This window comes from Sinocyclocheilus anshuiensis, unplaced genomic scaffold, assembly GCF_001515605.1.
Source record: "Sinocyclocheilus anshuiensis isolate Anshui unplaced genomic scaffold, SAMN03320099.WGS_v1.1 scaffold80, whole genome shotgun sequence".
Lineage (NCBI taxonomy): Eukaryota > Metazoa > Chordata > Actinopteri > Cypriniformes > Cyprinidae > Sinocyclocheilus > Sinocyclocheilus anshuiensis.
The window spans coordinates 178,306-191,711 of record NW_015554102.1 but is presented as its reverse complement, the minus strand read 5'-3'; the positions used below and the strand labels follow the sequence as shown (position 1 = coordinate 191,711).

Genomic DNA, 13,406 nt, shown 5'->3' with positions numbered 1-13,406 from the left:
TGATGATTTCCTGCTGATTACAGAACCGGCTTCACTAACAAAATGCACATGACAATCGCATTCGATTAATCGTGCAGGCCTAACTAAAAGTACATAACACATATTGGTACATATGGTCTATATTTGTACGTTTCGAAAAGGTACTGCCCCAGTGATAGCTTTAATACTTTTTTTTTCTGAGGGAGAATTTTGAATTTTGTTTACACTTCACACAAAATACAAACAATAATCAAATTGTCACCAACAAAACCAATTTAAAGATTTTAACTGTTAAAGCATTAAGCAGCTGAAGTTAGCCTAAACTAATGGCCACATCTCACTTTGGTCTTAACAGTCTTAGAAGTCTGGTTATGTGCCAAATCATCTCTAGAGCCGTGAACCAGATCCGTGGCACTGAACTGAGGGCTTGTTCTCAGGACACACTAATGCTGTGGAATGTGAAAAAATGCTGCAAATAATACAGTAAGTCTTATTCTAAACTCGATAATTACAAAGCATGCTAAAAAGTAAAAATGCTAAAAAAGAAAATACTAAAGGTTCTCAAAAGCATACTTAAACACTTGCACATAAAAAAACACCTGTCATAGGAAAAAGAATCTTGGTTTAGAAACAAACAAAAACGAACAAATAAAGTGGCATACCTGACATCATTCCCACCATGCGCAAACGATCCGAAACAGGCGGTGAGGATTTGCAGGAAGTGGAAAAGCAGGAAGACTTGCGGCTTGTCCTTCTCTTCCTTGTCCTCATCAATGCAGTCCTCCAGCACCGCTTCAGCAGGGGCCCGGGGCTCCCTTTGATCTGCTGCCAACTTCACATCCACGTCACCTTCATCCGCTTCAATCTCAGCCTCCGCAACCGCGTTACAGTAGCTGGAATAGCTGTCATAGCGCAATCGCTTCTTCGAATAGAAGACAGTGTCGCCCACTAGCTTCTCGCTGTCCTCTGGAGGAGGGGCGCTGGACTCCGACCGCATCAGGGGCTGCACCGGCATGCCACAGATGGCTGCTGTGTAACATGTATAGCTGTTGTTGCGGCGGAGGTGACGGTAGCTGTTGTCGGGACGCGAGCTGCTGCGCTCGTCTTCCAGGCGGCCCAGGTGGATCTTGTGTAGGAGGTCCTTGTAGAGACCAGAATCCTTGTGAACGGTGTGATAGACCTGGCCGTCGCTGCGCATGTGTCCGTCAAAGCTGAAGCCCCCATTGGACACGGGTGACTTGAGGCAGCCGTTGGTCATGGAGTTAGTGCGACCTGATAGAAAAAAATGAAATAAACACATGAGGTCAGCGTAGGACATTCTGGTCAGATGGTATCCATTTAAAACAAAACAAGTCCTTTAACGTACCATACACTCTGCCGTTGGGCAGGACGGTGCCTCCATTAGCCAGGCTGTTCAACTCTCCTGTGGACTCCTCTGTCAGGGGCAGCACAGCATCGTTGCTGCTTTTTGCACCTGGAAGCTCTTTAAACACGGGGGCTTCCTCTTCCTCCTCAGGGATTTTATCCAAACTCTCATCAGAGATGCGGGAAAAAGCATGCTCTTTCTTCAGCCGACCTGTTTTGGGGAAAAAAAAGTAGGAAACCATTGAATTGAAAGTCATATATTAGATATCAATAATAGGGATGCATGATATTTCAGTATCATATTGGTTATTGGCCAATATTTGATTTGATTTTTTTTTTTTTTTGTTATATCAGTCCATATTGGATATTTAATTGTGCATCATCTTATTTCCAGTATTCTTTACATTTTTACATTATTTTACCTTTGCAGTAATCTAATGGTCTCAAAGTTAAACTTTAAAAGCAATAAAATGTAATAACACTTTAAATATAATCTTTAGCAAATTAAATATAAATTTATCATATTGGACATTATAATGTTATCATTAAATTTTTTTAATTCATTTTGATACAATAAACTAATGCACCTCAATTAGCAATGACTGGTTTTAGTTTTTAGGGTTTAATTTTAAATTTAAACTACAGTTCAATAGTTTGGGGTCTTTTGGGCAAGATTTTCAATGCTTTTAAGAAACATTTTAATGCTCATCAAGGCTGCATTTACTTGATGAAAAGTACAGTAAAACCGTAATATTGTAAAATATTACAATTTAAAATAACCGTTTTCTATTTGAATATATTATAAAATGTAATTTATTCCTGTGATGCAAATCTGCATTTTCAGCGTCATTACTCCATTCTTCAGTGTCACATGACCCTTCAGAAATCATTCTAGTATGCTGATTTGATGCTCATCAAACATGTGATCAAACATTTTATATTTTATCATTTTGTTGAAAACAGTGGCGCTGCTTAATAATATTTTGGTGGAAACTGTGAATCAATTTTTTTAGGGTTTTTTGACGAGTAGAAAGTTGTAAAAAAAAAACTATTCATGCGATATAAAAATCTTTTGTAGCATTACAAATGTCTTTACTTTCATTTTTAATCAATTTAATGCATCCTCGCTGAATAATAGTATTAATTTCTTTCTACAAGAAAAAAAAAAAACACACACTACCCCAAACATGGAATGGTAGTGGCCTTTTGAACAAAATAATACAGAATTTTTACTTATTGGTATAGGCTAAAATTTTCATATCAGTGCATCCCTAATCAACATAAATGTTATTTGCCGAGATGAGGGGAAGTAGGCAAGCTTTGTGAAACTGGTGAAAAGCTGAAAATTAAAAGCAGCATTAAAAAGATTACAGTGAGAATAATATAATCAAGCAAACATAATCACTAATAAACATGGATAATCCATGCGTGAAAAACTGTGATATCAGTACGATTACAACTGGCTCTTTTAAATCGAGCAGTGATAATGAACAACAACAAGCACTTTAAATTAGTGCCCCACATATTTAATGCTAATTTCAGCTTTACTCATAGAACTGACCCTTCTCAATAGCCTAAAAGCCAAATAAATAAATCAGATTCCTACAACTGTACCGTCTCCCATGGGAAACCGCACAATGAAGTAGACCCTTGATCTGAAAACAAATTTAATAAAGCATGCAACAATTTAAAGCGCTGATCCGTGCGTGAAAGCAGTGCTTTAACATTTCATTTCATTAGTGATTCATTTCATAAGACACTTCTCTCAATCAAAACACGTGGGCAGCCAATCTTGCAATGAGAAAGGTGCATCGACTGCACAAGGTCCGTGAGACTCATCTGAAAAAACAGTGATGTTCTCAAATAAACAGCTTCAGTTTATTTGCTTTTCATTTCTCTCAGCGTCAGTCGAACACAACATGGGCCCACAAGCCAGAGCCAGCAAAAGATAGCCTTTACATTACAGAGCGCCCCAGCAGAGCAGAGCAGCAGATGTTAGGCAAATCCTTCCCCTCCTGAGCTGGTGAAGATGCCTCATGCTGAGTCACATCTTTGATTTTTTTTCCAAAGCTAGATTAGAAATAACATTTAACTTAATGGCCAGATGTCAAGTGCAAAAACACATGGATCACACAATTTCTGCAAATTTAGTTAGTAATCACAACTGTCCTCAGATAATTGATTCCTTATTGGAAAAAGAAATAGAACATTTAGGATAAACGTTACACAGAGATCTAATGCAGACATTAATAACACCTAAAGTCACGAGTCTGCGGGAGGGAAAAGGACAGTACGTACTTGCTATTTTCCTTCTCATCCAGGGGCAAACCAAAATCCAGACCAGACCGGCACATACCAGAGCACCAGCCAAGGTAATGAGGGCAATAGCCCAGACGGGGAGCATCTCCAAGCCCAGTACTGCACAATAAAGAAAGAGCGTGACACACTCACACACATAAATACACTTTACTGTGAGATTTAACAATCCAGTTAATTTATCTTGAAACAAAAGGTATTTTAGATGGAAACTCTTAAAACAATATTGTACACATGGCCTATTCAATGACACTTATTCAGTGACAACAAACTCGTGTCTGATCAAGGACGTCTCTTGGCTGAATGTGTTATCAATTCAAAATAGTCTTACAGGGAGCTCCAGTGTACATGATGGAGAATGTGTTGATTCCGATGGTTGATGCATAGAAGAGGGGCAAAGCACGGAGACCATTGGGAACAGGGTCATCCTGTAATGGACAGATCACAGAAAGAGCTTAAACTCTGTACTGTATATACCACACAGATGTCATGAATAAGGACAAAACACATCCAATGTTACATTTATTCTTTAGTAAATGCAATATTTTGCAAATTGTTAGTTATAATTTAGCCATAGCACATATCATCAGTGTTATTTTAGATTTATTTATATATAATTATAGTATTTATTAATATTTTGAATGAGCTTTTATTTTTATATTTCCAGTGTTCATTTTCATTTCAAAGTTTTAGTGATTTTGTGTTAAATTTTATTCAAATTTTTTATATTGCTGTTCAGCTTTTTTTTCTTTTTAGTCATTTTAGTACTTCAGCTTTCATTTAATTCAATTAGTTGCTAAGGCAATATTTCTGATTTTCTTTTAAGTTTTAGCAGTAACAACACTGATTTAGGTTAAATACTCTCTTAAAGGGATCGTTTACCCCCCAAAATAAGATTCGATTATCATTTATTCATCCTCATATCATTCCAACCCTGTTTTAATTATGAAACACAAAAAGAGATATTAGGCAGAATGTCCAAGCTGCTCTTTTCCACAAAGTGAAAGCTGGGTTAAGCTCCAAAATGACAAAAAAGCTGTCTATTTTAGAGCTTTGCATAGCAGAAAACGTTCAGTGTAACATACATTAAAAAAAACGTAAATATTTAATACATATACAGTACACCGCACACACACATATATTCTGTAAACACAAACTTTTATTTTGCATGCGATTAATCGTGATTAATCAATTTGACCACTAATTTCTGTATATTCAGGCACAAAGCAATTATATGGCTTCAGAAGACTTGGAATATAGCATGCAAGAGGTATGGACAACATTTATGTTTTGTTATTGTTTTATAATTTGTCATCCTTTTGGGAGCTTGGCATTACTGTATATATTGCCTTTTACTTTCATTATACAAAAAATAGCTGCTTGGACATTCTGCTAAGCATCTCCTGCTGTTTTTCACTGAAGACAGAAAGCCACACAGCTTTGGGAGAGTAAAAGATGAATTTTCATTTCTAAGTGAACTGTTCCTTTAAACCACAGTCAGTGCTTACGTGGCCACAGGTAAGAATGCATTTTGCTGTTCCTAACTCTTTAAGGCTTAAATATTTAAGTGTTTACAGAAGCAGAGTCTACACCAGGCACACATTTAAAAGATGAATTGCTGTCTACTGTACAGTGGTTGCTGTGCCATCACAGATGAGCTATTGTCATGCAATATAAACACAGCCACAGGCACAGTTACTTGGAAATAGCTGAATGCAAGTTAAACAGTAAATATAATGGGAACATGTGAGGTCTTATAAGGACCGGTGATGGACTGGTATACTGAAGGACTGGGCGAATGTCTCTTGGATGTTTATATTGGATGTCTGAATCAAAAGCGCAAAACACTTAAAGCCAGTCTGAGCACTTTGATCTGTTTTTTTTTCCTCCCATTTTGATGTCAAAATTTGTCGAAGCGAGATCACTGAAATAAGGTGATGAAAGACAGGTTTAATAGTCGACCCATGACTCACCTTGTTAAGAATGAAATATCTGATGATGAAGAAAAGCAGACCAGACATGAGACCAGACAGCAGAGGGGAGATGAACCATGAGGCAACTGCATCAAATAAACAGCAATTACTAAATCAATAGCGTGCCAATATAATGACGCATAATGCTGCTAGAGGCACAAAGGCCAACAGGCAACGTTAAACAAATTACACATCTCTGTTACAAGTATATCGACAACAAAAATTAGATAATGTCACTCCAGAGAAACAATACATTCAAATGCTTGGGGTTGGTAAGATTTTTTAAATGTTTTTGAAAGAAGTTTCTTTTGCTCACCAAGGCTTCATTTATTTTATAAAAAATACAATAAAAACAAAATACTGTGTAATATTATTCCAATTAAACATAATCGCGTTCTATTTTAATGTATTTTAAAATGCAATTTATTCCTTTGATGGCAAAGCTGAATTTTCAGTCTTCAGTGTCACATGATCCTCCAGAAATCATTCTAATATGCTGATTTGGTTTTCAAGAAACATTTATTATCAGTGTTGAAAACAGTTTTGTTGCTTAATATGTTTGTGACAATTTTTTCAGGATTGTTTTGATGAATATATATCTCAAAATAACAGTATTTTTAATTGAAAGTCTTTTGCAACATTATGCACGCCCTTACTATCACTTTTGATCCATTTAATGCACCCTTGCTGAATAAAAGAATTTATCTCTCTTACTGATGCCAAACTTTTGAACAGTAGTGTGGAACATTAATTAGGACACAGGACATTAAAAATGAACTAAACAGAAACATTCAGTAAAAGGCTGACCTTTAGCTTCAAAGCGTTTAAAAAAGTTTTTAAATTTTCTGGTGTGCAAATAACTACCACAGTAAAATAAATAATGAATTGCATAATGGATTTTTTTCTTACCAATTTTGACTAACTGCATCCACTGCACTCCTTTAGTGCCAATAGCAACCATGGAGAAGCCAATAGTAGATCCCACAATGCAATGAGTTCCAGAAATGGGCAACTTCAGAAAAGAGGCAATGAGCTGCCAAACCGCAGACCCTGAAAAAGACAGGAATATGAGTGGGAGGTGGAGCAACCAAAAAAAAAAGTATTCCAGCCATATGTTCTCTTCCCTTCTGTCTTCAATACAGACTCTAGACGGGACACTATTAAAAATATTACAATGTAGCCATTCATAACCCAGTGATGTTAAAAACAACAACAACGGCATAACGTTTTTTTTTTTTTTTAAACCTTTCCATGCAGTTCTTTGAATTCAATTTTTTTTAATTTACATTTTTTACTCTAAAAGTGAATTTTTTAACTCAGACTTCAGCTAACATACTCTATTACAAATCTGGCAGCCTACAGTGAATAAACGAATGCCTCGCTAAGCTTCTCCATCATTAATCTTCAAAATGAAACATTGAGGTTTCGACTTTAAATGAGCCATTACTTACCGACCATGGCGCTGACCTCTCCCGCCATCAGTATCGGCACTGTGTCATTGTATAAACTGACATCTATAATTCCCTTCCGAATGGTTTCCCCGACCTTGGCACCGAGGAGCATGGAGCCAAGGGTCTCAAATATGGAAGCCAGGATGCAGGCCTGACGTAGTGTCACCACCCCTGACCCGACCGCCGTGCCAAACGAGTTTGCCACATCATTGGCCCCCACTGAAAATGCCAGGATGAAGGCTATAATGAAGCCAAGCACAACCATCCACAGGTACGGTTCCAAATCCATCTTGGCTTTTGTTCACGCAAAGCTTCCAAATGAATCCCAAGCAAGCAACTACAAAGAACTGGAGTAAGGTACTGTACTATGAAGGAAATTCTCCTTCGCCCGTTTTTTCTCCCAACTTTCCCCAGGCTAAAAGAGTTCTTGGGGGAGAGGCACACTGCTAACTAAGCCGTTTAACCTCAGTCTGTAGAGTGCTGAGCAGTGTAGGCAGGAGAGAGCATTCCATTGTTTGGCCCTCTAAGTGTCCTGTCCACAAAGATGCCTTCAGCTGTCAAAACAAGAGAGACAAGGACATCATTAGACAGTATTTGAGCCTTCCTTATAGATCGCATAATGTAGCCTAAAAGACCATGGGAAATGGAAAAGTTGGAGAGACAGGTATTGGTGACGTCAAGGAACATTAAAGCTGGGAAAATAAAATAATTAAAATACAGGATTGGGGAGCTAGAAACTCAACAGAAAACAACAAACGGTCAATAAAAGGAGGCGCTTATCCTTCTGACAATGTTGATTATCAACTTCAAAAAATCAAACACTGGGATCTAAATAGGCCTACTGTTGAAAACACTGATCCTGTGGGGTTTTTTTCTAGTAATAAACATCAGTAATAAATGACAAAAATCAATATTAAAAAAAATGAAGAAAAAAAATGGCTGAATGAGTAACAGGGTTGAAAACTATATGCAGGTTTGTATTCATTTTCTATAAATTAAAAAATATATATATTTTTGTTAATTTTTACAAAAACATAACTTTTCACATAAACAGCACAAAATAAAGTTGAAAAAAACAACAATAAACTTCAACAAATGGCCAAAAAGGTGGTGCTTAGTCTTCGGAAAATGGTTATCATAAACCTTAAGAACTCAACCTTTAGGACACGTCTAAATTGCTTCTGTGCTTTGTCCTAGTAAAAAATAACAAATTAATTCACAAACATTCTTAATAAAAAAAAAAAATAAAATAAACAAGAAATGAGCAACAGGGTTGAAGATTAGCCACTCAGGAAGGGCTAGCTAGCTAAGAACTAAATGTTGGTTAGTAGTCACTTTCCAAAAAACTAAGAAAAATATTTATTTAATATTTTTTCCCCGCACAATAACTTAAGTAACAGGGCTGAAGGTTGAACATGACAAACTTGACACCTTGACAAACTCGTCTTCCTGCCATGCTGTAAAAGAGTCCAAATAAAACTGTAGTAGAAGAATGTTACATTGTTTGGAAAAGGGGGGGAAATCATGTGGTAACAGGATTAATAATCACAAATTTGTTTGACTACAATGAAATGAATACTTCAACAGATTATGGTAAGATTATGACGATAATATGACGTTACTGTATGACTTTAATCGTTGGATAGAGTCAGAAAAGTCAAGAACTTTGAAGTGAGACAGGCCAAAACCAGCATTTTTAGGAGGTGGGATATAGACATTTGTTTGTATGTTACAATTTAACTAGTATGAAAAGTTGCTCTATTTAATTCAAGTGCACAATATAATGATTTTAAAAAATAAAGGTTTGAAATAAACAAATAGCATTACACAAAATAGACAAAAAACACTTGAGCACTTACATTAACTGGCCACCTTACACTATGACACCAAGGGCGAAGCGTTCAGGAGTGACCAGGACACAACGTGACTAACCCAGTGCACATCCATAACAGAATGTAACAGCGCAGTAAGCACCACAAAACAATCACTCCTGCTTCACACCTCCTCTCGCCTTCTTGGCTTGGTTTCAGGTTTGAGTCTCCCACTGAGCCGAAGCAGTACAGCGAGTCGTGCTCCAGCTGCACTGTGCAACACTGCAGAGTCGCAGCCCCTAATACCCGCTTACAGCCTCCTTGCTTCCTGCTTTCCCCACTCTAAGAATCTTAGTGGGTCAAATTCACTGGAAAACGGCAGGTCTGTAAATGGGCCACTATGTGCTTGGTGAAATCTGATCAGTCCTGTTTATCGGAACGACTGATCCCACACCACGGGGGGACACTGGGACAGTACGGTATTTAGAGCATCAGTCAACAGCTGATGACTGAATGGACTTTAAAGCATTACAAAGACGCAGTATACGACCGTATAGTGACGTCAAAACCATCACCTGTAAAATTACAGAGCGTCCTCACCACAGGCCAAACCTGCAATGCAGAGGGTGAAAATCACTGCTCAGTGATACAGAAGTCAACTCGGAGGGGGGACAATGGCACATTCTTCTACTTCACTAAGCCTGTTGTTTAAAGGGAATTAAATGTAAACAGTGGGAAAGCCAGACTAATACATGCTCAAGGTACTGTTTGTGTGCAAGAGTCACGTGAACGTCAACACCTCATGTATCAAACATCACATGGTTGTTGACTTTGTCAAAAAGGATAGTCTGTATAGTAGTCATGGTTATGTTTTAAGTCACCCTTGGTTTAAACGTGACAGAAAGGAGGGCATAATGTCTGAAACTGTCCTTATTTTTGCAATTCAGTTGGGTGCAGAAATGACATACTTCACCTATAAATAAAAAGAACCTGAGATGTACCTGTGTAAGGAGTGTGACAAGTACAACATTAAGCCCCAGGACAAATGTCAGTAAAGATTAATAGTGTTACAAATAATTTCAAATAAATGTTATTTTAAACTTTAAATTTATCAAAGAATCCTTAAAAAATGTCAAGATTTCCACAAAATAAAATTAAGCAGTACAACTGCTTTAACTAGTGTTAACAGAAAGAAAATTCAGATTTGCCATCACGGGAATAAATTACATTTTAAAATACATTAAAATAGTACTTTTAAATTGTAATAATCTCACAATGTTACTATTTTGCTGTATTTTGGTTAAATTAATGCAGCCTTGGTAGGCATAAGAAATGTCTTTCAAAAACCATTTAAAAAAAATTGGACAGGCTCCCAACTTTTGAAAGGTAGTGTATACGTTTTATATACACACACACGTCGATCAACTTCTAAAGGAGATGTTATAACACATTCAAGCAATGCCTGTTTGTTTTTCGGGAAATAAAGCACTTTTGAGATATAAATGTCTCATGCATACTAAATAGCAGCACTGGATTTTAAAGAGGTCTGCATTTGAGAACTAATAATGGTTACGACACATTTTGGGAAAACTGATGCAAAGCCAAAATACTGATACAGCCATGTGACATCAGGACAGGGCGATAAGCTGAGACAATTTAATGTTTACTATTGTCATTTTGCATTATTGACACACTATTTTCCTAATTAATGCTGTTCAGTTTCTTTGACACAATCTGTATTGTTAAAAGCGCTATATAAATAAAGGTGACTTGACTTGACTTGACAATTTGGATGAAATTAGACGCTTCTGCTGCTCTCGGAAATTTGAGGTCTATTGGTTTTTGGCCCTTCAGCTCTTTAGCAATCTGTGTAACAGCTTTAGCGATTCATCTGCTGACAGCTCTTGTCAAAGCCCATTTTTCATACTATTGCTGAACTGATTCCTGTTAGGAGAAAACAATCACCTTATTCAAAGAGATTAAACCGATATCAACAATAATATGCATTATTATTTCAAGATTCATTTATATGTTTGACTTTGTTTTAAATGTGAGAAATTCACTCTCAGTTTGGAACAAAAATCACAGCTACATTTCAAGACATACTTAAAAGAACCGTTCATCCAAAAATGAAGATTCTGTCATAATTTTCATACCCTTACCTTTCTTCTGCTATTTAGTGTTGGTTACCACTGAAACCCAACAGAGTTCCACAGAAGAAAGTCAGTCATACAGATTTGAATCAACATAAGGGTGAGTAAATGATGACAGAATGTATATTCTTGGGTGAACTGTCCCTTTAAGGGCCCATACATAAACTGCAACAACATAAAACATATAAACAAACTTAAATTGCCAAGGATACATTTCATACACCGTAGGGTGCGAAAACTCTATTAAACCCTCTAGGCTCAAATGTTCATTATGCATTTAATAGCTTTACATGGATGTAACAAAAATTTCCATAAAATTCAAGTTATGACACTATGGGATATTCAACACTATAAACCCCTAAGGCAAAAAACAAGCACTGGGAGAAGAATATCACCATAATACTAACTAATCTGAATATTAAAAGCATTCAGCTGATACTTTGACTGCTAAACACAGGAAGAGAGATGTGTGGGGTCCTTTTATGCATAATGATAATAATATTATGTATTCTGGCAAGTTTTTACAAAGCATTCCCCTTGACAATGACATGCCCTGTCCAATATATGAGGTACATACAGAACCTGTTGCATTAGACACGACACAAGAAGAAAGGAGAGAGTGCAGTAAAATGCATCTGTAATGACTGCAGCACTCTAAACTCTAATCAAGTGTACTCACCTTCAGGCTATGCAGTGCTCAGAGTTTTCCCTCTTTTTTGTAAAGTGGGGTCGGAAAATAATTGGAAAAATGGGAGATGAGCAGATTAAACGTGAGGGCTCATGAATGAAATGATGGGAAAATGCCCAGCTGATGTGCTGACTTATGACAGTGAAAGAGGAGCAATGAGACCGGTGAATGGATTCAGACAAAGAAAAGATCACAATGTTCTGTAAAATGTAGTACAAGGAATTGCCAGATGAAAGTCAGACGTGTTGCAGGACAACAGCAGCTCGATTCTCATTGAAAAACCTGTCACTGCAGTCTAGACTGCTTCTTAAAGAGAGGCAGCAGCATCACAGGTCAGCCAGCCAATCATACACGCTTTCAACGGGAGCGGTGGATGTGATTGGCTAATGCAGTATGGGAAGAAGGTGTGACGGGGGATATCAAGCCAATCAGAGTGGGGAGAGAAGAGGAGGGGTGGGTGAATCATTTCTAACAGTCAGGAAAAGGCATGCAGTCATACCAAGGACATTCAGTGGTGTATACACTGACTGCTGGCTTCATTATATCTGCATTATGTCTCTCTAAAGGAATGTAGCATCAAATAAACACACATAACCAAATGGAAGAGGAAAATTTACAAATAAGATTAAAAAAAAAAACACCACAGAATTATCTCTCCTCAAAGTGGAGCAGCAGACAAACACAGTATTGTAAAATATGTTAATATTATAGGATATGCAAACTCCCGTGGCACAACAGATGAAAGGAAGTCAATGGTATGCATGTAATTTGTATGGGGGAAAACAAAAAAATTATTACATATATATTTTAACAATACATAAGAGCAAAACAAACAAACAAAACCAAACCAAATAATAATAGTCCTATTTGTAATAATAATATCAGTTATTATTAATTTGACAATACAAGAATAACCTAAAAGACAAAAAAACTATGTGTTGTACATAGACATAATCGCAGCTGTTAATTTGCATTTTAGGTCCCTAGAATGGCTGGAATGACTGAAGGATGAATGTGTCTCACAGTAATCTCCTCCACAGTGAAAAATAAAATCGCATCTGGTTTCATAATCTTATTATGTAGGACTCCCACACCTTTCAAGCAATGAATTTGCATTATTTTTGCATGACTTTTCAGTCACTTGGATTATTGGATAAAGAATTTTTTTCTCAAAAGTAAGGTTTCTTCAATTCTTAATCAAAAGTAAGGATTTATCTGCTTTTTCTACTTCTGACTGATTTCTACTTGCTCGTCAACATTTTCACTGGGCCCAACAAAATATTTGTTTAATTAATAATTTATAATTTATTATATATATATATATATATATGATAAATTTTTAATATATATAACTTTTACATTCATAATTCAATATTTATTTTGAAAATTATTCTATAGCTAGGGTAAACCTATTAAGCTCACGTACCCATTAAGCATATTTCCATTTTTGAGCTCAGATTATAAAAAGAAAAAATAATGCATTATCATACTTGATGTCTTAACCAATTGATGTGTTTGTTACTACATACCTACTGTAATTTCAAGTCAATCATATTATTGCACACGGAAATATGAGCCTCCATGTGTTCACACCGTCTGGCCGTCATTTTGAAAGCTGTCTGAAAACATTTACCAAAAGAGGAGCCCTTTAAATGTGCATTTTTTTAGAT

At 36.5% G+C, this 13,406-nt stretch overlaps 1 protein-coding gene across 5 annotated transcripts in view; it reads right to left on the bottom strand.

The window, feature by feature from the left end:
• Positions 1 to 13,406, bottom strand: part of LOC107669617 (sodium-dependent phosphate transporter 2-like) — a 60,775-nt gene that overhangs the window by 17,084 nt on the left and 30,285 nt on the right. For 3 of the 5 annotated variants that reach the window (XM_016461921.1, XM_016461926.1, XM_016461924.1), the window contains 7 exons: positions 7,085 to 7,638; positions 6,543 to 6,683; positions 5,634 to 5,719; positions 3,992 to 4,088; positions 3,643 to 3,762; positions 1,346 to 1,555; positions 642 to 1,251 (listed from right to left, as the gene is read on the bottom strand). In XM_016461921.1, the coding sequence (XP_016317407.1) occupies positions 642 to 1,251; positions 1,346 to 1,555; positions 3,643 to 3,762; positions 3,992 to 4,088; positions 5,634 to 5,719; positions 6,543 to 6,683; positions 7,085 to 7,373 (1,553 nt within the window). In that variant the 5' untranslated portion in view covers positions 7,374 to 7,638. Of the gene's footprint in view, positions 1 to 641; positions 1,252 to 1,345; positions 1,556 to 3,642; positions 3,763 to 3,991; positions 4,089 to 5,633; positions 5,720 to 6,542; positions 6,684 to 7,084; positions 7,639 to 8,943; positions 9,211 to 11,727; positions 12,256 to 13,406 lie in introns of those variants that run through there. The other 2 variants (XM_016461925.1, XM_016461922.1) reach the window with 2 other exon arrangements.